This window comes from Anomaloglossus baeobatrachus, chromosome 5 (genome assembly GCF_048569485.1).
Source record: "Anomaloglossus baeobatrachus isolate aAnoBae1 chromosome 5, aAnoBae1.hap1, whole genome shotgun sequence".
NCBI classification, from domain to species: Eukaryota; Metazoa; Chordata; class Amphibia; order Anura; family Aromobatidae; genus Anomaloglossus; species Anomaloglossus baeobatrachus.
In genome coordinates, this window is record NC_134357.1 from 313,793,599 (window position 1) to 313,820,266 (window position 26,668).

Here is a 26,668-nt window from a genome sequence, read left to right on the forward strand (position 1 = left end):
GTGTAACAAGACAATAGCCATTTTAATGTAAATTACCTCTCTATATTATATACAGTAAGTGATTTGCTAATTATAGGTCTTTACTTGAATTTATTCATGATGACATTTTCTTTCTCTATTTTTTTGTCTTTTTTCTGGAGAACCCATTTAAGGAATAATAGATACTTCAGTACAACCTTCTATATCTTTCATCTTGAGACTTTTAATTCATGTTGACATTTTCTTTCCCTATTTTTGTCTTTTTCTGGAGAACCCATTTAAGGAATGCTAGATACTTCGGTACACCCTTCTATAACATCTTTCATCTTGAGACTTTTAATTCATGATGACTTCTTCTTTCTCCATTTTTTTGTCTATTTCTGGAGAACCCATTTAAGGAATAATAGATACTTTGGTACACCCTTCTATAATATCTTTCATCTTGAGACTTTTAAATCATCATGGCGGATCCTATTCAGCCCTATACTGACAGGGTGAGGTGCTGAGGTCCACTCTGCATTGGACAGGAGGACCATCCGACCACCGTTTACAGTTTTTTGAGGGATCTGTTGGTAGGACACAGAAAACTGAAAGGTGACCTGGATTATGTGCATTGTCACGAGATGGTAACATCCCCTCATGAACCCCGAACAAAGTGGGGGAAACGCATCTGGAATCTTCTGTGAGGTTGTTCTCCAGCAAGATAAGTTCACCCTACTGGGATTTAACTCTTACAGGTCCAATTTAATGCTGTTGGTCATCTGCACTGGGTAGCAGATTTTTTGATAGCTACCTGTGAACTCCTTCTCAACCATTAGTTTGTATCTGAGGGGAGCATATTTACAACTACTTTGTATGGGGATTTTCCCTATGACCAACAAACATATCAAATATTTATTAGCATATTGACTATGCACCTAGTGTGATTGAATAACGCTGACTTCAGCACTAACCACACTTTCTGGGCTTTAGGTCAATTATTGACACACAGGCAGCTTTAGGGCTTATTAGGGATAGCCGACGAGGAGCGGGGGCGCCCTAAACCTTATGGTGTTTACCTCCGCGGCCAGGAAGGAGAAGGACTAGGGATCTATGACCTGGCCTTGTCTAACATCTTAGTTGATATTACAATTACTATCAAGAAGAACCACTCTGGGCTATCCTTAATCTCCCTAGTGTAATATCCCCTTAGAGTATATCTAGCTCTGCACGACTGGCTGTGTGTTCACTGACCGATATAGCTACATACGACGAGATATAGCTTGAACTAACTTTATTAAAATTGGTGTGTAAGACTTTTAAATCATGTTGACATTTTCTTTCCCTAATTTTTGTCTTTTTCTTTAGAACCCATTTATAAGGAATGATAGATACATCTGTACACCCTTCTATAATATCTTTCATCTTGAGATTTTTAATTTTTGGAATATCAGAAAGGTATTGTAATTTTGCCTCCTGATCCTTTACTTGACAGTCTCTTCATCTGTTAATACTTTTAAATTCACTTAGTCACAATATACCACAAAATAGGTGACCAAGAGGTCAGAAAGCTAGACATTGCTGCCAAGAAACGAAATCTCCACAGAGGTGTAAAAGGCAGAGATTTTCCCTTGGAGCCTGGCCCCTTTCTCCTCTGTACGGCCCAGTAATAATTGCAAACAAACGCCTATTCACTCTCTTCTGATTCGTGTCCCATTTTTTTTCTTTCCATAGAAAACCTCAGCGCTAACTATGTGTCATCTGTAACTCAGCCTCAAGCTGCAGACTGGTATTCAAGCCACAGGCACACAGCATTTCCTCTTGGTGTTCCTGCCGAGCACAAACTGGATTGAGACAAAATACATGTTTTGTTGACTAAGAACCCTTGGGATTTGTCATACCATGGATTACAGATTTTCACGGTAGGTTCAAATTTTAATGCTTGCTTGTAAATCTGAATTGTTACACATCTCGTAGCTTTTAAGATTGCTGGCATTTAGTTCTACAGACGTCTTGTGGAATAATTATGCCTTCTGCTAAAATAAGAACTTGAAAAGTGTTACTGTAACAGATTCATGGTCAGTTTATTGACAAACTGACGGGGAAAATAGAGATTTAAAATTAAGATATAGATATATATAGATATGTATGTGTGTGTGTGTGTGTAGATATATATACACACACACACACACACACACACACACACACACACACACACACACACACACAAGCACTGTACTGACCGGAATGTAATATGAATTATATTATATCATAACATAATAACTATACTAAGGTCCCTGACATAGTATGTTTCTCCTTAATTAGGGAAATAAATATGAAAGCAAAAAATTGCAGGATATTGTGGGTGTTGAGGACTGGACTGACTAAACGTGTTACTACATATAACATTATATATTTCTCGTTAATTAAGAAAGCAGGGCATTGGAGGATAATGAGAGCTGTGGATTGGTCTGACAGTGTGGAACTGCATATTGGAGCTAAGTCAAATAATTCTAGCCCAAGTGTAGTAGGTATGATGCCCCCAAAATTGTACAGTATCAGTAGACATTTATGTGTATGAGAATATTTTTTATTTCTTTTTCATGAAGATATTGTAAATAGAAGGATAGATATGGTAGATAGATATAGTAGATAAATGCAGACAATAGATTACATAGATAGATAGTTCAATCAATAGATATTGTAAATAGATAGACAGACAGATGGATCGATAGATTCCAAACCTCCAACAGTAGTAAAAAATGGAAGGAGATAAAATACAGTAGATGCATACTGTATATAGAGTGATAGATTCAGTAGATAAACAGATACTGTGGATCTGTAAAATGATAGACAGACAGATAGATTTGTAAATAGACAGAAATATCTATCATATGTGGTTTGATGAATAGATAGATACTGTAGATAGATATTTTCAATAGAATGATAGATACAGTAGATAAATACTGCAAATATATACAGTAGATAGATATATGATATGTAGATAGAAAGATGATAGATGATAAATACATAGAGGGATAAATAGATGATAGGTAGATAGATATATGATAGAAGATAGATAGATGATAGGTAGGTAAATAAATAGATAGAAAGATGATAGAGACATAGATAGAGTGAGGATAGATAGATAGATACAGTGGATAGATGATAGATTGATAGACATACAGATGATAGATAAATAGATGGATAGATAGATAGATGGATAGATTGAGGGATAGATAGATAATAACCAGATATAGATAGATGATGATAGATAAATAGAGAGATAGAGGGATAGATGATAGATAGATAGATAGAGATAGATAGATAGATAGATAGAGATAGATAGATAGATAGATAGAGATAGATGGATAGATAATGGATAGATAGAGGGATAGATAATGGATAGATAGAGAGATAGAAAGATGGATAGATAGATGGATGGATGATAGATAGATAGATAGAGGGATAGATAGATAATGGATAGATAGATGATAGATCGATAGATAAAGGGATAGATAGATAGTAGGTAGATAGATCGATAGATAGATAGATAGAGGGATAGGTAGATAAATAGATAAAGGGATAGATAGTAGGTAGATAGATATTGTAAATAGACAGACAGACATATGATAAATGGTTTAATGAATAGACTGTAAATAGATTTGATATATACATAAAATAATGCTGAAATCAAGAAGGTAATTTTACTTTTTAGTTCTGATTCCCTGATATGGATATGGTTGCAAGTAATATTCTGAATGTGGCATTTCTTTGTGCTTTGATACAGAAGTTCTGCATTTTAGGCAGATTGTTTGATATGTCCTGAAAGTATCCGATTGTATTCGAAAAAAATCTATTCAATCAGAAATGTTGTTTTAGTTAGAGCATTTTAGGTGTCTGACATGTTTGTGCATACTTCTATTTAAACCTGCTTTATTATGATATGAAAACAGCATAATCTGCTGTGCTTCGTAAACTGTAAAAAATCCGACAGCTAGACGTATCCGTCCCTTCTCTTTCTTTTTTACATTTCACTCTATAGATAATGTATGTGTCTTATGTTTGTATGTCCGTTTTTTGGTCTTTTTATTTTCTCTCCATAAAGCAGTCTCATGATCTGTTGACACTCCCTTGTCCCCCCTCCTAAAGTTGTATCCTTTTTTTCTTTACATCGAATTCAGAGAATATGTTAAAGAAAAATGGACATGCTGTCTTTAAAAGGCAGCTTTCTGATTTTTTTTTTAATTACACTATAAGTGATAAATAAACACTAGTGAGACTAATGTTATATTTATAAAATCCCATTAAAATCAATTATTAACCCCTTCCTACCCATCCCTGTGTTGTAATAATGTGTAATATGAAAGTAATAAAATATGTTTTATTACTTACATATTCCCTATGTATATGAGCAGGGGCTGTAGCCCCATGGGCGTTGCATGACCCCGTGGGTGTTTGCATGCTTTCCATGGTATCACGCCCCTGTGGGTGTGATACCATGGATTTACATGAGCGACGTCAGTTCTGCAGCTTTACAATTCCGCATGTGCGCGCACTCACCATTCTCGCCACCTTCTCATCTTGGTTGCTTGCTGGGTTCAGACGCGCACTGCGCATGCTCAGAAGACTCCTGCAGTTCCGATCGTGTGCAACGCGCGTCTAAACCCGGCAAGTAAACACCAGGATGAGAAGGCGGCAAGAATGGTAAGTGCCCACGCGCAGGATTCTGAAGGAGCAGACGTTTCCGTCGCTCATGTAAATCCATGGTATCACACCCACAGGGACGTGATACCACGGAAAGCATGCATACGCCCATGGGGCTAGAGATCTGCTCATTTACATAGGGAATATGTAAGTAATAAAACATATTTTATAACTTTCATATTACACAATATTACAACACAGGAATGGGTAGGATGGGGTTACTAGCTCACACATCACCCTGCTTGTAGGCTATAACGCTTTTTTGACCTAACAGGTTCCCTTTCAGTTGCTTTATATGGACCTACAGTATTACTTCTGTTCATGAAAAATTAATTTATTGTTATGAATCATCAATATAGTTTTATAAGCGGAGTTTGCAATTAGTCATCATTAGGGATCAGTGAACACTACCATGCTCGGGTGCTCGGTACTTGTAATGAGCAGTTGGATAGTTGGATAGGTGTAACTTGTGTACCGGATATAATGGAAGTCAATGGGGAACACAGTATTTTTCAGGAAAATCTTCTGGAAAAATGCTTGCGTTTCCCATTGACTTCCATTATACTTGGCATACATGTTAAACCCACTCGAGCATCAAACTGCTCGTTGCGAGACCCAAGCATGGTAGTGCTCGCTCATCACTAGTCATCATGTGTCAGAACCTGCTTCCATGATTTGTTTCATAAATGTGCAGGTCAGCATATTGAGACCACATACAAATATATAGCCCATTGTTCCAAAAGTTGCAAAAGAAATTACAAATACATAAAAACATATTTGACGGGTTATTTTTTTTGGAGCTAAAAAGATCCAACGTATATTGATTTTTATAGAAGGTTTATCAACATATATTTACAGTAAGTGACATATTCATTAAAAGTACCCTAAAATAAAAGGAAAAATATTTGAAAGAATGTTATGTTTAAGATGGGACAAAAAATACAGTAAATTCAGGAAAAACAAAACTTAGTAACTTTTTGTTTGATGTAATCATGGCCAAAAGTGTTGGCACCCTTGAAGTTGTTCCATACAATGAAGTATTTCTCTCAGAAAATTATTGCAATTACAAATGCTTTGTCATACACTTGGTTTTTTTTGTGTGTGTGTATTGGAACAACAAACAAAAAGCCCAAAAAACTGAAAAAACGCAAATTCGACATAATTATTCAGGAGACTCCAAAAATAGGCCAGACAAAATTGTTGGCATCTTCCCAAAATTGTGGGTGAAGAACCTTGTTTCAAGCATATGATGCTTTTTCAAACTCACCTGTGGCAAATAACGGTTTGGGCAATATGAAAATAATATCTTAAACTAGATAAAAAGGGGAGAAGTTGACTAATTTGTGCATTGTATGCCTGTGTGTGCCACACTAAGCAAGGAGAACAGAAAAAGGAGAACAGAACTGACTGAGGACTTGAAAACCAAAATTGTTGAAAAATTTGAAGAATCTCAAAGTTACAAATCCATCTCCAGAGATCTTGATTTCCTTTGTCCATGGTGCTCAACATAATCAAGAATTTTACAATTCGTGGCACTGTAGCTAATCTCCTTGGACGTAGACGGCAAAGAAAAATTAATGAAAGTTTGCAACACAGGATAGTCCGTATGGTAGATAAGCAGACCCATTCAAGTTCCAAAGAAAGTAAAGCTGTCCTGTAGACTGAGAGTGCATTACTCTAAGCGCAGGTTATCCGTCAGTATTTGAATAAAATGAACTGCTATGGAGAAGAACCAGGAGGGCGCCACTGCTGATACTTAGACAAAAAAGCTAGACTGTAGTTTGCCAAAATGTACGTGAGTAAGCCAATATCCTTCTGGGAAAGCATCTTGTAGACAGATGAGACCAAGACAGAGCTTTTTGGTAAAGCACATCATTCTACTGTTTACTGAAAACAGAATTAGGTCTACAAAGAAAAGAACATAGTACCTACAGTTAGGTCCAGAAATATTTGGACAGTGACACAATTTTCGCGAGTTGGGCTCTGCATGCCACCACATTGGATTTGAAATGAAACCTCTACAACAGAATTCAAGTGCAGATTGTAACGTTTAATTTGAAGGTTTGAACAAAAATATCTGATAGAAATTGTAGGAATTGTACACATTTCTTTACAAACACTCCACATTTTAGGAGGTCAAAAGTAATTGGACAAATAAACCAAACCCAAACAAAATATTTTTATTTTCAATATTTTGTTGCAAATCCTTTGGAGGCAATCACTGCCTTAAGTCTGGAACCCATGGACATCACCAAACGCTGGGTTTCCTCCTTCTTAATGCTTTGCCAGGCCTTTACAGCCGCAGCCTTCAGGTCTTGCTTGTTTGTGGGTCTTTCCGTCTTAAGTCTGGATTTGAGCAAGTGAAATGCATGCTCAATTGGGTTAAGATCTGGTGATTGACTTGGCCATTGCAGAATGTTCCACTTTTTTGCACTCATGAACTCCTGGGTAGCTTTGGCTGTATGCTTGGGGTCATTGTCCATCTGTACTATGAAGCGCCGTCCGATCAACTTTGCGGCATTTGGCTGAATCTGGGCTGAAAGTATATCCCGGTACACTTCAGAATTCATCCGGCTACTCTTGTCTGCTGTTATGTCATCAATAAACACAAGTGACCCAGTGCCATTGAAAGCCATGCATGCCCATGCCATCACGTTGCCTCCACCATGTTTTACAGAGGATGTGGTGTGCCTTGGATCATGTGCCGTTCCCTTTCTTCTCCAAACTTTTTTCTTCCCATCATTCTGGTACAGGTTGATCTTTGTCTCATCTGTCCATAGAATACTTTTCCAGAACTGAGCTGGCTTCATGAGGTGTTTTTCAGCAAATTTAACTCTGGCCTGTCTATTTTTGGAATTGATGAATGGTTTGCATCTAGATGTGAACCCTTTGTATTTACTTTCATGGAGTCTTCTCTTTACTGTTGACTTAGAGACAGATACACCTACTTCACTGAGAGTGTTCTGGACTTCAGTTGATGTTGTGAATGGGTTCTTCTTCACCAAAGAAAGTATGCGGCGATCATCCACCACTGTTGTCATCCGTGGACGCCCAGGCCTTTTTGAGTTCCCAAGCTCACCAGTCAATTCCTTTTTTCTCAGAATGTACTCGACTGTTGATTTTGCTACTCCAAGCATGTCTGCTATCTCTCTGATGGATTTTTTCTTTTTTTTCAGCCTCAGGATGTTCTGCTTCACCTCAATTGAGAGTTCCTTAGACCGCATGTTGTCTGGTCACAGCAACAGCTTCCAAATTTAAAACCACACACCTGTAATCAACCCCAGACCTTTTAACTACTTCATTGATTACAGGTTAACGAGGGAGACGCCTTCAGAGTTAATTGCAGCCCTTAGAGTCCCTTGTCCAATTACTTTTGGTCCCTTGAAAAAGAGGAGGCTATGCATTACAGAGCTTTGATTCCTAAACCCTTTCTCCGATTTGGATGTGAAAACTCTCATATTGCAGTTGGGAGTGTGCACTTTCAGCCCATATTATATATATCATTGTATTTCTGAACATGTTTTTGTAAACAGCTAAAATAACAAAACTTGTGTCACTGTCCAAATATTTCTGGCCCTGATTGTACATTCAAATATGGTGGAGATTCAAAGATGTTTTGGGGTTGTTTTGCTGCCTCTGACACTGGGTGCCTTGACTGTGTGCAAGGCATCATGTAAGCTGAAGATTACCAAAGTGCCCAGTGTCCGAAAGCTGGGTTTGTGTCCCAGGTCATGGGTCTTCCAGCTGGACATTGACCCCAAACATTCTCAAGAAACACCAGAAATGAACTGAAACAAAGTGCTGGAGAGTTCTGAAGTGGCAGCAATGTGTCTGTGCCGCCCCCGTGCCAGCAGCCGTCGCTGCTCGGATCCGGGGTCTACGGTACGGTTTGAGGGGTTCCCCGGACCCGGGGGTCGCGCAGACACTCCAAATAAAAAGGGGATGCAGACGTATTTGTACGGGATTGATTGTAGAATGTCTGTGACGCCACGCACGGTGTGTGGTGAAGTGGAACACCACCGCTGCTGTCATGGGATTCCCGGGGGAGATGTAATGGCAGCTGGATGTTAACCCCTCCGTGGGTAGGGATGGTTGGCCCGGGGCAGGGTCTCTGTGCAGGATATGGCGACGGCAGGGGCTTGCATGCCCAGATGGACCAGGGAATAGTTGGTTACTCCCTATTGAATGAATCACATGAGTCTTTTGGTAAACCAAGGTGCTGGTGGCCGGCCGCCGCGGCCGATTGTACTCTGGTCCGCCCACCCGAGCTGGTGGTCGCTGTCCTTTCCTCTGCAGTGTTTTTGTGTATTGTAGGCTGCCTGTTTTGGAACTCCGGAGGCCGCTCCTGGCTTTCTGTGTGCCTAAGGAGCCGTGCCCGCTGACGCTGACCCGTGGGATCTAATGGCCCTGGAGGTTGCCCTATCCCTCTCTGTGGGTGGTTGTCTGCTTTTGGGACTTTGGTTGAGACAGAACCTGTAATCCTGCCCTCAATCGGTTAATTAGCTAGGCCACTGGTTTCGGTCCTGGCTTCAGGGTCCGAGTACCACCCCTGTGCACGGTTTCCGGTCGGGTCTCCGGTGTCGGTACCGGTGGGCTCCTTCTCCGGTCCTTCTCGGATCTGCCGAGCCATCTTCCCATCTCCTGCTGACGGAGACCACCGTCTGCCACCTAGCCAAGGTACCAGGGCTCCGACCCTGGCACCGTTCTTCTTGAACATCCTCTGCTGGAGCTACACCTAGCTCCAGCCCACACTCCTCTCCACTTGAACTACAAAACTTCACTCCTTTGCTCAACTGACTGTTTTCCCGCCCCGGGCTGTCTAGACCCCTTGGTGGGTGTTTCCTAACCGCCTGGTCCCGCCCACTGGTGTGACTGTCTTGCCTTGAGGGGGGTGTAACCTTCAGGTTGGCTGTGTGTAACCTAGGTGAGAGATGGTGTTGTGCGGGGGCCTATGTGTACCCTACCTGGTTTTGCCAGGGTGCCACAAGTCCAGGACTAAATTCAATTCAACACTTGTGGATAGATCTTAAAATTGCTGTTGGGAGAAGGCAGTGCTCAAATATGGGAGACCTGAAACAAATTGCTAACGAAGAGTGGTCCAAAATGCCAGTTGAAATGTGTAAGAAGCTTGTTGTTGGTTAAATGAAGTGAATGATTGTAGTAATTTTAGTCATCCAAATATTAAGTTGAGTGTGCCAATAATTTGGTGCTGCCCATTTTTGGAATTGTGTGAAATTATGTCCAGTTTGATTTTTTCCTATGTTTTTTTGTGTTGTTCCAATACACACGAAGGAAATGGCAATAATTTTTTTCAGAGAAATACTTCATTTTCTGGAACAAGTTCAAGGGTACTAAAATTTTCGGCCATGGTTGTATATGTTCACTTTGTTGGCGTTTGTATCCCATCTATAATTAAATGTACAGTAATGCTTATTACTATTATTATATAATAGTATCTCAAATTTTTTATTCTATATTCATTTTTTTCTATCACTAAAAGGGTGAGTATTTTGGATAGTGGTTCAAGGATTAGTTTAAACTATGTAGCTGTCTTGCTACAAGTTCTCTTGTGGCTTAATGACTAATATGGCACTAATTCCAAATGATTTACTGTTCATTGTTCCAGTTAAGCAGAAAATTCATATTTCATGCTATAATGACAGAACTGAAAGTTTATTATTAGCAGTAAATACAGTTAGGTCCAGAAATATTTGGACAGTGACACATATTTTGTTATTTTAGCTGGTTACAAAAACATGTTCAGAAATACAATTATATATATAATATGGGCTGAAAGTGCACACTCCCAGCTGCAATATGAGCGTTTTCACATCCAAATTGGAGAAAGGGTTTAGGAATCATAGCTCTGTAATGCATAGCCTCCTCTTTTTCAAGGGACCAAAAGTAATTGGACAAGGCACTCTAAGGGCTGCAATTAACTCTGAAAGCGTCTGCCTTGTTAACCTGTAATCAATGAAGTAGTTAAAAGGTCTGGGGTTGATTACAGGTGTGTGGTTTTGCATTTGGAAGCTGTTGCTGTGACCAGACAACATGCGGTCTAAGGAACTCTCAATTGAGGTGAAGCAGAACATCCTGAGGCTGAAAAAAAAAGAAAAAATCCATCAGAGAGATAGCAGACATGCTTGGAGTAGCAAAATCAACAGTCGGGTACATTCTGAGAAAAAAGGAATTGACTGGTGAGCTTGGGAACTCAAAAAGGCCTGGGCGTCCACGGATGACAACAGTGGTGGATGATCGCCGCATACTTTCGTTGGTGAAGAAGAACCCGTTCACAACATCAACTGAAGTCCAGAACACTCTCAGTGAAGTAGGTGTATCTGTCTCTAAGTCAACAGTAAAGAGAAGACTCCATGAAAGTAAATACAAAGGGTTCACATCTAGATGCAAACCATTCATCAATTCCAAAAATAGACAGGCCAGAGTTAAATTTGCTGAAAAACACCTCATGAAGCCAGCTCAGTTCTGGAAAAGTATTCTATGGACAGATGAGACAAAGATCAACCTGTACCAGAATGATGGGAAGAAAAAACTTTGGAGAAGAAAGGGAACGGCACATGATCCAAGGCACACCACATCCTCTGTAAAACATGGTGGAGGCAACGTGATGGCATTGGCATGCATGGCTTTCAATGGCACTGGGTCACTTGTGTTTATTGATGACATAACAGCAGACAAGAGTAGCCGGATGAATTCTGAAGTGTACCGGGATATACTTTCAGCCCAAATTCAGCCAAATGCCGCAAAGTTGATCGGACAGCGCTTCTTAGTACAGATGGACAATGACCTCAAGCATACAGCCAAAGCTACCCAAGAGTTCATGAGTGCAAAAAAGTGGAACATTCTGCAATGGCCAAGTCAATCACCAGATCTTAACCCAATTGAGCATGCATTTCACTTGCTCAAATCCAGACTTAAGACGGAAAGACCCACAAACAAGCAAGACCTGAAGGCTGCGGCTGTAAAGGCCTGGCAAAGCATTAAGAAGGAGGAAACCCAGCGTTTGGTGATGTCCATGGGTTCCAGACTTAAGGCAGTGATTGCCTCCAAAGGATTCGCAACAAAATATTGAAAATAAAAATATTTTGTTTGGGTTTGGTTTATTTGTCCAATTACTTTTGACCTCCTAAAATGTGGAGTGTTTGTAAAGAAATGTGTACAATTCCTACAATTTCTATCAGATATTTTTGTTCAAACCTTCAAATTAAACGTTACAATCTGCACTTGAATTCTGTTGTAGAGGTTTCATTTCAAATCCAATGTGGTGGCATGCAGAGCCCAACTCGCGAAAATTGTGTCACTGTCCAAATATTTCTGGACCTAACTGTATGTTTAATGTTTGCCCTTGAAAACGTGAATTTTTGTGGGGGTTTTCTTGTCCATATGTGGCAACAAACAGTATAATATATCTTATTACAGAAAAATACCTTTTTATTTACTTTATTTTCTTACTCCTACTTTCTACATGGTGTACTCAAAATCTGTCTACAGTTAAAAGGGTCACCCAGGACTATTTTATTTTCTTAACATGGGCCTAAAAACATGGGCCATCTGATTTCTGCCAGCACATGACGGTCACAGACCGCTACCGCCAGTGACTCCATCTTCCGCTGACGTCAATCGAGCAGCAGCTTCTCTTCCGCTCTGATCTGTCATGACTGCTGATGTCATTCTGATTGACAGCCTGCTCCCTGATGCCTAAACTGCAGTAAACCAGCTGTTAGTTCAGAGCGCTGAATGGACAAGAGCTGCTCTTTTTACGGAAAACCTCAGAATCACCGGCAGGAGCGGTCCATGATCATTCTGAGGCGGTAGAATAAGGATATACAGTGGGTATAGAAAGTATTCAGACCCATTTTTCACTTTGTGTTTTATTGCAGCCATTTGGTAAATTCAAAAAAGTTATTTTTTTCTCATTACACTCTGCATCCCATCTTGACAGAAAAAAAACAGAAATGTAGAAATGTTTGCAAATGTTTTAAACAAGAAAAACTTAAATATCACATGGTCATAAGTATTCAGACCCTTTGCTCAGAATTGAGTAGAAGCACCCTTTTGAGCTAGTACAGCCATGAGTTTTCTTGGGAATGATTGAACAAGTTTTTCACACCTGGATTTGGGGATCCTCTGCCATTCTTCCTTGCAGATCCTCTCCAGTTCCGTCAGGCTGGATGGTGAACATTGGTGTACAGCCATTTTCAGGTCTCTGCAGAGATGCTCAACTGGGTTTAGGTCAGGGCTCTGGCTGGGCCAGTCAAGAGCAGTCTATGGGAACCAGAATCCGGCTCTTTAAAATGGTGATAGAAGGCATATAGGGATTAGAGCAGGTAGGTTATACTTGCCAGTCTCCCGCGCAGCTCTAACACTACTTCCGGGGCCGCTCATAATACTTTATGCATATGCATTTGTCACTCAAGTTTTTTTCGGTCACAGCTAGAGGTTCCCAGGTGAGGTCACTGAGTTCACATTTTTTTGCCAAGAGATGCAGATTTGGTGCTGAAATACAGCATATTCCTGCACCTAATATACAATAAACCTCCTGGCAAAAAAAAAAAACCCGCATCAAAACACCATATGTTTCTGATGCAATTGTTAAGCGATTTTTTTGCCAGGAGGTGTAGATTTGGTGCAGAAATATAGTGTAAAAATTTCAGCAGCAAATCTGCATCTCTTGGCCAAAAAATGCACAAAAATGGTTTTGACGCCGTTTCGGTGTGGTTTTCTGCCAAAGACATGCAAATTTGGTGCTGAAATGTCTGCACAAGATTTAAGCACCAAATTTGCACCTCCTGGCAGAAAACAGCATTGATACGGCATCAAAACCATTTTTGTGCATTTTTTGCTTAATAGATGCAGTTCTGGTGCTGAAAATTTTACACCATATTCCTGCACCAAATCTACACCTCCTGGCAAAAAAATTGCATCACATTTGCTTCAAAACTGTATGGTGTTTTGATGCATTTTTTTTTGCTAGGAACTGTAAATTGAGTACAGGAATATGTTGAAGAAATTTCACCACCAAATCTGCATTTCTTGGCAAAAAAAATCACGGTTTTCTGCCAGGAGATGCAGATCTGTCAACTCAGTGACTTCACCTGAGGTGAGGTCACTGAGTTTAATGAGGTCAACTGAGGTCAGGTTATTTGCGGTCACAGGTAGGGCACCATGGGAACCTCTAGCGTTTATAGCACGGCTCAGTCTCTGCCTGAAGCTCACAGCAGGCGGGCATATTTATGACTGCGTGCTGTTTCTTATAATGTCGCAGAGCTAAAATTGTCGTGGATTTTGTCGGACCTGGGTGTTTTGGGGTTTAATAAAGGGGTAAAAGCGTGGGGTTTTTTAATACAAGATTTTCTTGGTGTTTGTGTTTATCTATTTTCACCTACATATTAGTAATGGAGAGGTCTCATAGATGCCTGCCATTACTAATCTAGGACTTTGTGGCAGCTGGGAGTTGTTATTAGTCCTTTATTACTCCAATTGCCACTGCACCATGGCAATCAGGATAAGCCGAGCAAAGTTCCGGGATTGTTGCATCTAATGGATGCAACAATCCTGGATAACTGCAGGCTGCTATTTGTAGGCTGGGGGGCGCCCAATAAGTATAGGTCTCCTTAGTCTGAGAATACCAGCTCCCAGCTGTCGGGTTTTGTCATTGCTAGGTATCAAAATTGGGGGGACCACACGGCGGTTTTTAAATTTATTTATTTAAATAATATTTTAAAAAAGCCACATGGGGTCCCTCTTATTTTGATTCACAGCCAAGATAAGCGCACGGCTAGGAGGTACAGCCTGTTGCTATATGCTTTATCTGTACTGAGTATCATAATATCGGTGGACCCTGGACCATTTTTTTACATTTATTTATTTTTACACCAACTCCTTTCAGTCACAGACAGTGTTTGTGATTGAAAGCAGTCATATACGCTTCCACTCAAGGTGGGAGCGCTGTCTGACTGCAACCAATCACAGACGCCTGGACTGCTGGTGGGCGGGGGAAGCAGGGAATATGTATGAGCGATAATGAGCTGCCCGAGAAGTAGCATTACAGCCTCGCAGGAGATTTGGTAAGTATAATGCGCCGGCCCCAATCCCCCTACCACCATTTTAAAGAGCCGGATTCTGGTCCCCATACACTTATATGGGGACTGGTATTCAGGCAGCTATCCAGGATCAATGGTGGGCCGGAATCAGGGTTTTTCTTTTTAAACCCATTTAGACCCGCCGATCCCGGGTATTTGTGAATCCACCCATCACTACCACTGACAGTTATACACAAGAGTTCTGTAGATTATATAAGGCTATGTTCACACAGTGCATTTTTGCTGCATTCTTTGCATTGTTTTATGCAAATACATGCTAATAAAAAGCTGCTTTTTGCAGTACCAGCAAAATCTGAGATTCCAGAAATCTCATGCACACACCCCCTTGTTTTTTTTCCCTGACTGAAATGGAAAACTGCTGTGTTTTTTAAGAAGCAGCATGTCAATTCTTTTAGCTTTTTACTGGGATTTTTTTCACCTTTTAAAGGCAAAGAAGAGTGAAAAAACGCAGCTTCGATTTTTGGTCTATTTTTTGCTGCTTTTATGGGTGCATTTTTCTGCTTCATTGTAATGAATGAACCTAACTTTATTAAAACATGTGCTGTAGACAAATGACAGCAAAAATTATGCAAAAAATCCTGTAATAATGTCTTCCTTCCTGGCCCACATCCTTTAACAATGTCCTCATCTTGACCCCCAACTTTTAATAATGGCTCCTATCCTGACCCCCATCTTGTAATAATGTCCCACTATGTAATAATGTTGTCTTTCCTGACTACCATCCTGTAATAATGTCTGTTATGCTAGCCCCTTACCTTTAATGCCCCCTATTTTTGCCCCAATCCTTTAATAATGTACTCCTTCCTGGCTATTAACATGTAATAATGTCCTTCATCTTGCCCCATCTTGTAACAATGTCCCCCATCTTGACCCTCATCCTATAATAATTTCTCTCATTCTGGCCACCATCTTGTAATAATGCCCCCCATCCTGTAATAATATCCTCCATTCCAGCCCCTATCCTGTAATAATGTCCTGCACCCTGGCCACCATCCTGTAACCATAACAAGATGGGCACTGGATGAGATTGCAAATAATTGAACTCATTTGCACAAGTGCATGAATATACAGTGGGTGTGCAGACCCCTTTAAAGTTTTCCCTCTTTGTTTCATTGCAGCCATTTGGTAAGTTCTAAAAATTTCATTTTTTCTCATTAATGTACACTCTGCACCCCATCTTGACAGAAAAAAAACCCCAGAAATGTAGAAATGTTTGCAAATTTATTAAACAAGAAAAATGGAACTATCACATGGTCATAAGTATTCAGACCCTTTGCTCAGACACTCTTATTTAAGTCACATGCTGTCCATTTTCTTGTGATCCTCTTTGAGATGGTTCTATTCCTTCATTGGAGTCCAGCTGTGTTTAATTAAACTGAGGACTTGATTTGGAAAGGCACACACCTGTCTATATAAGACCTCACAGCTCATAGTGCATGTCAGATCAAATGATAATCATGAGGTGAAAGGAACTGCCCAGGGAGCTCAGAGACAGAATTGTGGCAAGGTTCAGATCTGGCCAAGGTTACAAAAGAATTTCTGCAGTACTCAAGGTGCCTAAGAGCACAGTGGCTTCCATAATCCTTAAATGAAAGAAGTTTGGGACCACCAGAACTGTTCCTAGACCTGGCCATCCAGCCAAAATGAGCAATCGTTGGAGAAAAGCCTTGGTGAGAGAGGTAAAGAAGAGCCCCAAGATCGCTGTGACTGAGCTCCAGAGAAGCAGTAGGGAGATGGGAGAAAGTTCCACAAAGTCAACTATCACTTCAGCCCTCCACCAGTCAGGCCTTTTATGGCAGAGTGGCAAGACCGAAGCCTCTCCTCAGTGCAGAACATATGAAAGCCCGCATTGAGTTTGCAAAAAAAAAACACATGAAGGAATCCCAGACTATGAGAAATAAGATTCTCTGGTCTGATGAGACGAAGATAGAATTTTTTGGTGATAACTGTAAGTGGCATGTGTGGAGAAAAACAGGCCACTGCCCAATACAGTCCCAACAGTGAAACATGGTGGTGACAGCATCATGCTATGGGGGTGTTTTTCCCTTTTATCTTGGAAGAAAACCTCTTCCAGAGTGCTCTGGACATCAGACTTGGCCGAAGGTTCACCTTCCAACAAGACAATGACCCTAAGCACACAGCTAAAATAACAAAGGAGTGGCTTCAGAACAACTCTGTGACCATTCTTGACTGGCCCATCCAAAGCCCTTACCTGAACCTAATTGAGCATCTCTGGAGAGACTTGAAAATGGCTGTCCTCCAACATTCACCATCCAACCTGATGGAACTGGAGAGGATCTGCATGGAAGAATGGCAGAGGATCCCCAAATCCAGGTGTGAAAAACTTGTTGCATCATTCCCAAGAAGACTCATGGCTGTACTAGCTGAAAAGGGTGCTTCTACTCAATACTGAGCAAAGTTCCTGAATACTTATGACCATGTGATACAGTCATATGAAAACGTTTGGGCACCCCTATTAATGTTAACCTTTTTCTTTATAACAAATTAGGTTTTTGCAACAGCTATTTCAGTTTCATATATCTAATAACTGATGGACTGAGTAATATTTCTGGATTGAAATGAGGTTTATTGTACTAACAGAAAATGTGCAATCCGCATTTAAACAAAATTTGACCGGTGCAAAAGTATGGGCACCTCAACATAAAAGTGACATTAATATTTTGTAGATCCTCCTTTTGCAAAAATAAAAAAACTAGTCGCTTCCTGTAGCTTTTAATGAGTTCCTGGCTCCTGGATGAAGATATTTTTGACCATTCCTGTTTACAAAACAATTCCAGTTCAGTTAAGTTTGATGGTCGCCGAGCATGGACAGCCGCTTCAAATCATCCCACAGATTTTCAATGATATTCAGGTCTGGGGACTGGGATGGCCATTCCAGAACATTGTAATTGTTCCTCTGCATGAATGCCGGAGTAGATTTGGAGCGGTGTTTTGGATCATTGTCTTGCTGAAATATCCATCCCCTGCGTAACTTCAACTTTGTCACTGATTCTTGCACATTATTGTCAAGAATCTGCTGATACTGAGTTGAATCCATGCGACCCTCAACTGTAACAAGATTCCCGGTGCCGGCATTGGCCACACAGCCCCAAAGCATGATGGAACCTCCACCAAATTTTACTGTGTTTAGCAAGTGCTTTTCTTGGAATGCTGTGTTTTTTTTCCTCCATGCATAACGCCTTTTTGTATGACCAAACAACTCAATCTTTGTTTCATCAGTCCACAGGACCTTTTTCCAAAATGTAACTGGCTTGTCCAAATGTGCCTTTGCATACCTCAGGCGACTCTGTTTGTGGCGTGCTTGCAGAAACGGCTTCTTTCGCATCACTCTCCCATACAGCTTCTCCTTGTGCAACGTGCACTATATTGTTGACCGATGCACATTGACACCATCTGCAGCAAGATGATTCTGCAGGTCTTTGGAGGTGGTCTGTGGATTGTCCTTGACTGTTCTCACCATTCTTCTTCTCTGCCTTTCTGATATTTTTCTTGGCCTGCCACTTCTGGGCTTAACAAGAACTGTACCTGTGTTCTTCCATTTCCTTACTATGTTCCTCACAGTGGAAACTGACAGTTTAAATCTCTGAGACAACTTTTTGTATCCTTCCCCTGAACAACTACGTTGAATAATCTTTATTTTCAGATCATTTGAGAGTTGTTTTGAGGAGCCCATGATGCCACTCTTCATAGGAGATTCAAATAGGATAACAACTTGCAAGTGGCCACCTTAAATACCTTTTCTCATGATTGGATACACCAGCTTATGAAGTTCAAAACTCAATGAGGTTACAAAACCAATTTAGTGCTTTAGTAAGTCTGTAAAAAGTAGTTAGGAGTGTTCAAAACAAGAAATTGATAAGGGTGCCCATACTTTTGCTCCGGTCAAATTTTGTTTAAATGCGGATTGCACATTTTCTGTTAGTACAATAAACCTCATTTCAATCCAGAAATATTACTCAGTCCATCAGTTATTAGATATATGAAACTGAAAAAGCTGTTGCAAAAACCCAAATTGTTATAAAGAAAAAAGGTTAACATTAATAAGGGTGCCCAAACTTTTTCATATGACTGTATTTCAGTTTTTCTTGTTTAATACATTTGCAAGAATTTCTACACTTCTGTTTTTTTTCTGTCAAGATGGGGTGCAGAGTGTACATTAATGAGAAAAAAATGAACTTTTTTGAATTTACCAAATGGCAGCAATGAAACAAAGAGTGAAAAATTTAAAGGGGTCTGAATACTTTCCGTAACCACTGCATACAATTAAATACAATCTGTGAATTAACATCACTTCTTTCTAAAGTTCCTAAATCCAAAGTCTCTGAATATCAAGTCTCAAAATTAAGACAATTCTCACTTTAGGCTAGAGTCACACTTGCGAGTGACTCGCGTGAGTCTCACATCGCATCACCCGGCACGGCCGCACACTCTCTTGACAGGAGCGGGGTCAGCTGCATGTATTTCCATGCAGCTGAGATGCTCCTGTCCAGAGAGTGTACAGCTGTGCCGGGTGATGCAATGTGAGACTCACGCGAGTTACACACGAGTCACTCGCAACTCGAGTGCTGAAAAAAGTGCTGGAGTGCTGCTTTAAAATGTTAAACCTGTATGCTATTTATATTAATGTAAACAAGAAAATGCCAGCTCACTTAGGTTTCCAACTTCAGACTTTGGAGAGCCTGGAGCAGAAGTTGTTGCAAATGGGTTAAAATGAGCAATTTTGATAAAATATTTAAAATCCATAAAAGAATGGAGATTGGATGTTGATCAGCAATGTGTTTCAAACACTATGTGCATTATTGCAATATTAATATAATGATCAAGAACGCACATAGTGTTTGAAATGTGTTGATGATCAGTATTCATTCACCACTCTTCTACGGACTTTAAATGTTTGAAATAAAGTGCTAATTTTAATCCATTTGGATGGAGATGGAAAACTATCTTTTTTTCTATAAATATTAGTACATAAATACAGTGGGGCCAACTTTGAAGTGCAGGTCCCCATAATGACACCTATTAAACGGGTTGTATCATTTTTGAAACCAACCTTTTCTCAAATTAAAGCCACTGTGAGTCCAGCTTCAAAACGCCACAGTATGTTCATCCAGCTAAAATCACACTTATTCAAATGAATTAACAACCATGTTATATTTTGAACTTGTTATGCTTACATTTTATATATGCATTTTTATTGAACTAATCTGGCTTTTTTTTGCACAGGTTAATTAGATTTGGACCCCATAAAGAAGTTGCATAAATTCACACCTCAAGCATCGATGGAAACAAAATGATGGAGCAGCCTATCAAAGATATACTTTTGGGTTCTCCAAAGTCTTCAGACCCCATGATGGTGGAGAAGCGTGCCAATGACTGTGTGATTACAACTATTCCTAGAATGAATGAAACCCAACTGACTGCAGCGACAGGTGGAGCAGAGCTATCTTGCTATCGTTGCACAATCCCTTTTGGAGTGGTTATTTTAATAGCAGGCATTGTAGTCACAGCAGTGGCTTATAGCTTCAACTCTCATGGATCCATTATCTCTGTCTTTGGGCTGGTCCTACTTTCTTCTGGACTTCTTCTGGTCTGCTCCAGTGCACTGTGCTGGAAAATTAGGCAACGGAAAAAGAGAGCTAAAAGGAGAGAGAGCCAGACAGCATTGGTGGCAAACCAAAGGTGTTTATTTGCTTAATGGTGGAGGACATCTTGAATGATGTGGACTGCAACTCTTCTACGTTAGTTGGGCAGATTGGACGTTTTTTAAACAATTGAGCTTTGGCATTTATTTGTGCATTAAGTTGAGGTTGTGACGATTGTGATAGGGTTCATTTTAACATTTAGGGTCAGTGCATTTCTCATACTGTTTTCTAATTTCAGTTCCTGAAATTGTGCCATACAGGTTGGATATTATAAGAACGTCAGATTATAATAGCAATATTTGGTTGGTTGGTTCCAATTATCTTTAATACACCTATTCTGTAACCAGAGCAGCAATGTTAATGTTATGTAGATACTTGCATATATTTTGATCTATCCCATGTTGTTTTCACTCTGAAGGCCAATGATGTCCTCAAGGGGAGCACTTCTTGCCCAATGGTTGTCCATTTTTGCTGGAAAAATAGGACACACATATAGCCTAAGTTTACTTTGTTTTGTTAGGCGAGTTGTGATATTGAGTCATTTTTTATGTGGATTATAGTAAAGTAACAGCAGCTGTAATGTTTTTGGCTATTAACTCCTCTATTATAACTCAAGCCACATTAAAGTGAAATCAATAAGGGGAACTGCACATGCATAATGTAATAATAGGTATAAAGATGTTAGAAGCCTATTAGATGTATCATTAGATTAAGAATTACATCCTAATGAGTGATTCATGTCTAATTTGCACAAAATATACTTGCAGACACTACAGTAGCCATAATAATTAAATTAAGCCTAGAGTGATATGCGGTATTAAAAATGAATAGATATTACCAGAACAGGAAAATACTTCTGAAGTCTACAAAATTAAATATGGATTATGAGGCATTGACACATACTACCCAAATAAATATTCTAAGTAAAATCAAGACATATAGAGAACAAATATTTTGGGCGGAATCTAATATATTCTATACCCACAACTTATTGGCATTTCCAGTTGTCACCTAATGCGGGCGTCACACGGGATGGTAAATCGTGCGATTGCATAAGCAATCACACCCGCCCCCGTTGTTTGTGCGTCACGGGCAATTAGTTGCCCGTGGCGCACAAAGTCATTAAATCCCCGTCACACGTACTTACCTCCCGGGTGACTTCGCTGTGGTCGGCGAACATCCTCTTCCTGAAGGGGGAGGGATGTCCGGCGTCACAGCGACGTCACACAGCAGCCGGCCAATAGAAGCGGAGGGGCGGAGATGAGCGGGACGTAAACATCCCACCCACCTCTTCCTTCCGAATTGCCGGCGGGACGCAGGTAAGTTGTGTTCGTCACTCCCGGGGTGTCACACAGAGCGATGTGTGCTGCCACGGGAGCGACGAACAACCGGAGCACAGAAGGAGGGACGATATTATGAAAATGAACGACGTGTCAATGATGAACGAGAAGGTGAGTATTTCTACTCGTTCATAGGTGTCACCCGGTACGATATCTCTGATGATGCCGGATGTGCGTCACTAACGACGTGACCCCGATGACATATCGCCACATATATCGTACCGTGTGACGCCCGCATTAGGACAAGATCGTTTTCTTCAACTAGTTGTCAGTCAAATAGAATGTGTCTCATGAAATTGTCCTATTATGACTTTCAGTTACCAATTTTGAAAACCTCAGGTTTTATATAATCCCCATATGGGTGCATCATCTCCTTCTTATTATGTTAGTAAACTACTGGTAAATGTGGGTGACATTTCAGCATAATAATACTGTATAATAGCAAAGAAGTACACTGTATAACGAACATATTTGGGTCCAACCTCAACTCAAGTCTCTCCACAACATCCCCCCCCCCTCTTTCCTTCATTAGATCTGTGACTAGGAAAGGAATGGATGTTATGATGGGATAAGCTGAAATACTTGACCATGTTTTAACCAACTTTCCCTTCTGTCCATTTACCTATAGGATTTTCAAACTGGCACATGGGTAATATATTTTATTAAATTGTTAGAAAATGGCTGTTATAGTCCTACAGTAAAGCCTTGGACCAATTCTCCTTATTGTCATATTTCGTGGGTAAATCTAGTATAATTCACTTTTCAGGATAACATGTGTTATCTCCCTAAGAGTATGCATCCAGAGCTTCTTTTAAATGAAAAGAGGTGTTACCAATGTTACCAGACATGTAGTAACTGACAGTCTTCTCTGCTGATCTACATGTCTTGAATTCGTAGTGTTCCCTTTCATTTAAAAGAAGCTCTGGAGACAGATTCTCAGGGAGATCTATATCTGAAGCATAGATTTTAACAGCTCATTTACATATTAAGAAGTGGATTTCTCTGGAATTAGACATCTGATCTCAGATGTCAAAGTATCATTTTTTTCAATTTTCTATGACTTGCATGCCAATGTAGACGACTGAGGTCAGTTGATCCTACTGAGAGATTCCCTTTAATAGGTGGAACTTGAGGCTAAACCTTACAAGGACATACCCAAGTTTCATGTGGTGTCCTCCTATGTAGTGGGGAGGCAATTAGGTTTCATGTGGGCCTCCCAAAGCATCATTTTCTGACTTGGCAATTTGGCTTTATGTGGTCATCCCCAAGCATCATATTGGTGTCCTCCTATGTAGTAGTGGGTCCATTGGACTGGATTTATGGAGACCTCCCCAAGCATCATGCTGGTGTCCTCCTATGAAGCAGTGGGTCCAGCGGACTTTATGTGGGTCTTCTCAAATGGTTCCTTCCCAAGTATTATGCTGGTCTTCTATTTAGTAGTGTGGTCAGTGGGCTTTATGTAAGCCTCTCCAATTGGGGCCTCCCCAAACATCATACTGGTGTCCTCCTATAGAGTAGTAGGGCTATTGAGCCTTATGAGGCACCAGGGCTTGGAAGCATTTGTAATTTCTGTGCTCTCTATATTACATCACTGTATTTAACAATTTTGGCCCAATAGTATAATGCCTTCAAACCTGCTCTTGGCAATATCTGTATACAGAGTATGCTATGAATTTTTAGTAAAATAAGCTTTATTTATCACTTCTAGAAACCCCATTCAATCCTATTATTAAAGAAACCAGTGATGGCATATCTAGCAAACATTATGATTGTCTCCACAAATAATATGCATCTAAATGACTTGTTTATACGTTCAGCTTTGCAGATAATTAAACTGTATTTTGGAAGTTCAATGAAGGATACAATGTCTGTTGTAGCAATTATTCCACAAAACTAAAGTACAAGAAAGCTAATCTAGTGTCTGTGACATAGATCTGAAATCAAATCTTGGATGTCAGTACTTCATTGTGCTGCAGTGAATGATATTGGTGGTACTTGTAGAATTTTTTTACTTATGTTGTATTTACAGTGTATTTAGATGGCTAATGTAATTCTGTTTGTCTTAAATGTGATTTATACTTAAATGTGTCACCTTTTTTAAATTAACGATAAACTTATTCAACCTAGCACTTTTTGGTCTGTTTTTGTATGAGATATATGTTTTATTAAAAAATAGTGCTGCTATTAAGGCATGTGTTTTTTATTCGGAATTAATGTATTTAAATCTTTTTGCAGGTTATTTTATTGGTAATTTTAGATTTCTTGTCAGGATTTTATAGCAAATCCAGATAAAAATTTCGACAGGGCATCCAGTTGATGTGAACAATCTCTAATGTCTGTGATGTTTTATAAATTCTGCATTGAGCTAATATTACATTCAGGCTATGGTGATGAATCTTTAATTTGTGTAGATTTTTTCACCATTATTGGACTGCTATGTCTGGATTCCCATTTGTGTCCTCACTGAAATACAGGGCTAAGCTGGACCTTAGGCCGGTTTCAGACGTCCATGTTTTATCAGGTACCAGTCGCACGTATGGTTATGGTCACACGTGTGTCATACGTGTGTCATGCATGTGTCACACGTGTGACATCTGTGTTTGCATACGTATGACACGTACCGGGTAAAACACGTGTCTCTGCAATAAAAATATGTCCTATATTTACCTGTATCCAGCGGTGATGTCTTCTGCTCTGCTGCCTCCCGCTCCTAACCCACGCTCATGATTATTCACTGCCAGAGGAAGCCGGAGCATCGCAGGGACAGACTGGGTACAGCACCGCCGGGGACATCGCTGGTGACAGGTGAGTATACAGCAGTTTGTGCAGTGACATCCAGGGGGTCATCGCAGTTCCCAATGAACTCTCATGAACCCCTGGAAGTCACCATTGTGACACTCGCTGTAGCGCAGTTGTCGCAGGGGTGTCATCAGGAGGTCATCAGAGTTCATTGGGAAATCCGATGACCTCCTGAACATCCCTGCACACACACTTCTGGTAGGATACTCACCTGTCACTAGCGATGTCCCCAGCGATGCTGTCCTCGGTGATGCTGTCCTTGGCGGTTTTGTCTCCAGCGCTATCACCGTGATGCCCCTGTTCCCAGCTGCTCACTGCAGTGAATAATCAATGAAAATAATGAGCGGGGGTCAGGAGCGGGAGGCAGCAGAGCCGGAGACAGCCTCACTGCATACAGGTAAATATAAAAAATCTTTTTACTTAAAAACCCGTGTTTTCTCCGGTCCATGTCACACTGATGTCACACGGATCACATCAGTGTGCGGTCCGTGTGACACCCGTGCTGCCGGAGAAAAAACGGACACGTCTCCGTTTGAAATAGCGGGGCCACACGGTCCGTGTGAAAACAGAGCTGTGTGAGTACACAATGTGACATCCGTGTTAGAAACGGATGTCACATTTACCTAAAACACGGACGTCTGAAACCAGCCTTATACTGTATGTCTGCCCGTGTTTCAACACTGATGATTGTCTGCCTTTTTTGTGAATGTTCACATATGTATAGTATGTACTTTACAAGCTGATTAAACATTTGTATAAGTCCCAGGCCTAGCGGGTACTATCATAAATTATGTAAGAGTATTTGCACACGTTCAGAAATTTCTGCACCAAAAATGAGTCTGCCAGGAAAAACGCCACATAAAATAAGCTAGCTTTTGATGTGTTTTTGACTTGTTTTTTCCCCAATCAATTGAAAGGGTGAATAACTGCAAAAGTGCTGAAAGAATTGACATGGATCAAATTTGAAATTGTATCAGATATGCAAGGAAAAAAGTAAGCAACGTGTGCATAATAGTCCATAAATCTCATTCGTCTTACAGGTAATGTAAACTGCATCATTTTGATGCTCCAAATAGTGCTCACATACTCTAAAGACCACATACACGTTGAATATTTGGTGAGTTTTTTACCTCAGTATTTGTAAGACAAAACCAGGAGTGGGTAAAAAATGCAGAAGCAGTGCCCGTACCTTCTCCGCTGAGGCCACGTGCACAAATACTGAGGAAAAAAATCACCAAATATTCAATGAGTGCACGTGGCCTTAAGAGTTCAGAGTTTGTGCACACGACTGTCTAAAGGGGGCTTTACATGCTACGACATCGCTAATGTGAACTCGTTGGGGTCACGGAATTGGTGATGCACATCCGGCCGCATTAGCGATGTCGTTGCGCGTGACACCTATGAGCGATTTTGCATCGTTGCAAAAACGTGCAAAATCGCTCATCGGTGACATGGGGGTCCATTCTCAAAAATCGTTACTGCAGAAGTAACGAAGTTGTTCCTCGTTCCTGCGGCAGCACACATCGCTCCGTGTGACACCGCAGGAACGAGGAACCTCTCCTTACCTGCCTCCCGGCCGCTATGTGGAAGGAAGGAGGTGGGCGGGATGTTACGTCCCGCTCATCTCCGCCCCTCCGCTTTTATTGTGCGGCGGTTCAGTGACGCAGCTGTGATGTCACTGTGACGCTGAACGAACCGCCCCCTTAGAAAGGAGGCGGTTCGCCGGTCACAACGACGTCGCCGGGCAGGTAAGTAGTGTGACGGGTCTGGGCGATGTTGTGCGGCACGGGCAGCGATTTGCCCGTGTTGCACAACAGATGGGGGCGGGTACCCACGCTAGCGACATCGATAACAATATGGCAGCGTGTAAAGCGGCCTTAAGGTCACTTGCAGACGTTGAGTATTCGATCAGTATTTGAAAGACTCAACCAGGAGTGGGTAAAACATGCAGAAGTGGTGACGTATTTCTATTATACTTTTCCTCTGACTGTTCCTCTCCTCATGGCTTACAAATACTGTGGTGAAAATCTAATCAAATACTCACTGTGTGCTCATGGCCTCAGAGGAAAAGTATAGTAGA

At 40.7% G+C, this 26,668-nt stretch overlaps 1 protein-coding gene across 3 annotated transcripts in view; it reads left to right on the forward strand.

The window, feature by feature from the left end:
• TMEM100 (transmembrane protein 100) overlaps positions 1-23,977 on the forward strand; it is a 124,617-nt gene extending 100,640 nt beyond the window's left edge. For 2 of the 3 annotated variants that reach the window (XM_075349717.1, XM_075349718.1), the window contains exons 2-3: positions 1,693-1,880; positions 20,031-23,977. In XM_075349717.1, coding sequence (XP_075205832.1) covers positions 20,098-20,502 — 405 coding nt within the window. In that variant the 5' untranslated portion in view covers positions 1,693-1,880; positions 20,031-20,097 and the 3' untranslated portion in view covers positions 20,503-23,977. Of the gene's footprint in view, positions 1-1,354; positions 1,417-1,692; positions 1,881-20,030 lie in introns of those variants that run through there. The other variant, XM_075349719.1, reaches the window with a different exon arrangement.
• The last annotated feature ends 2,691 nt before the right edge of the window (positions 23,978-26,668 follow it).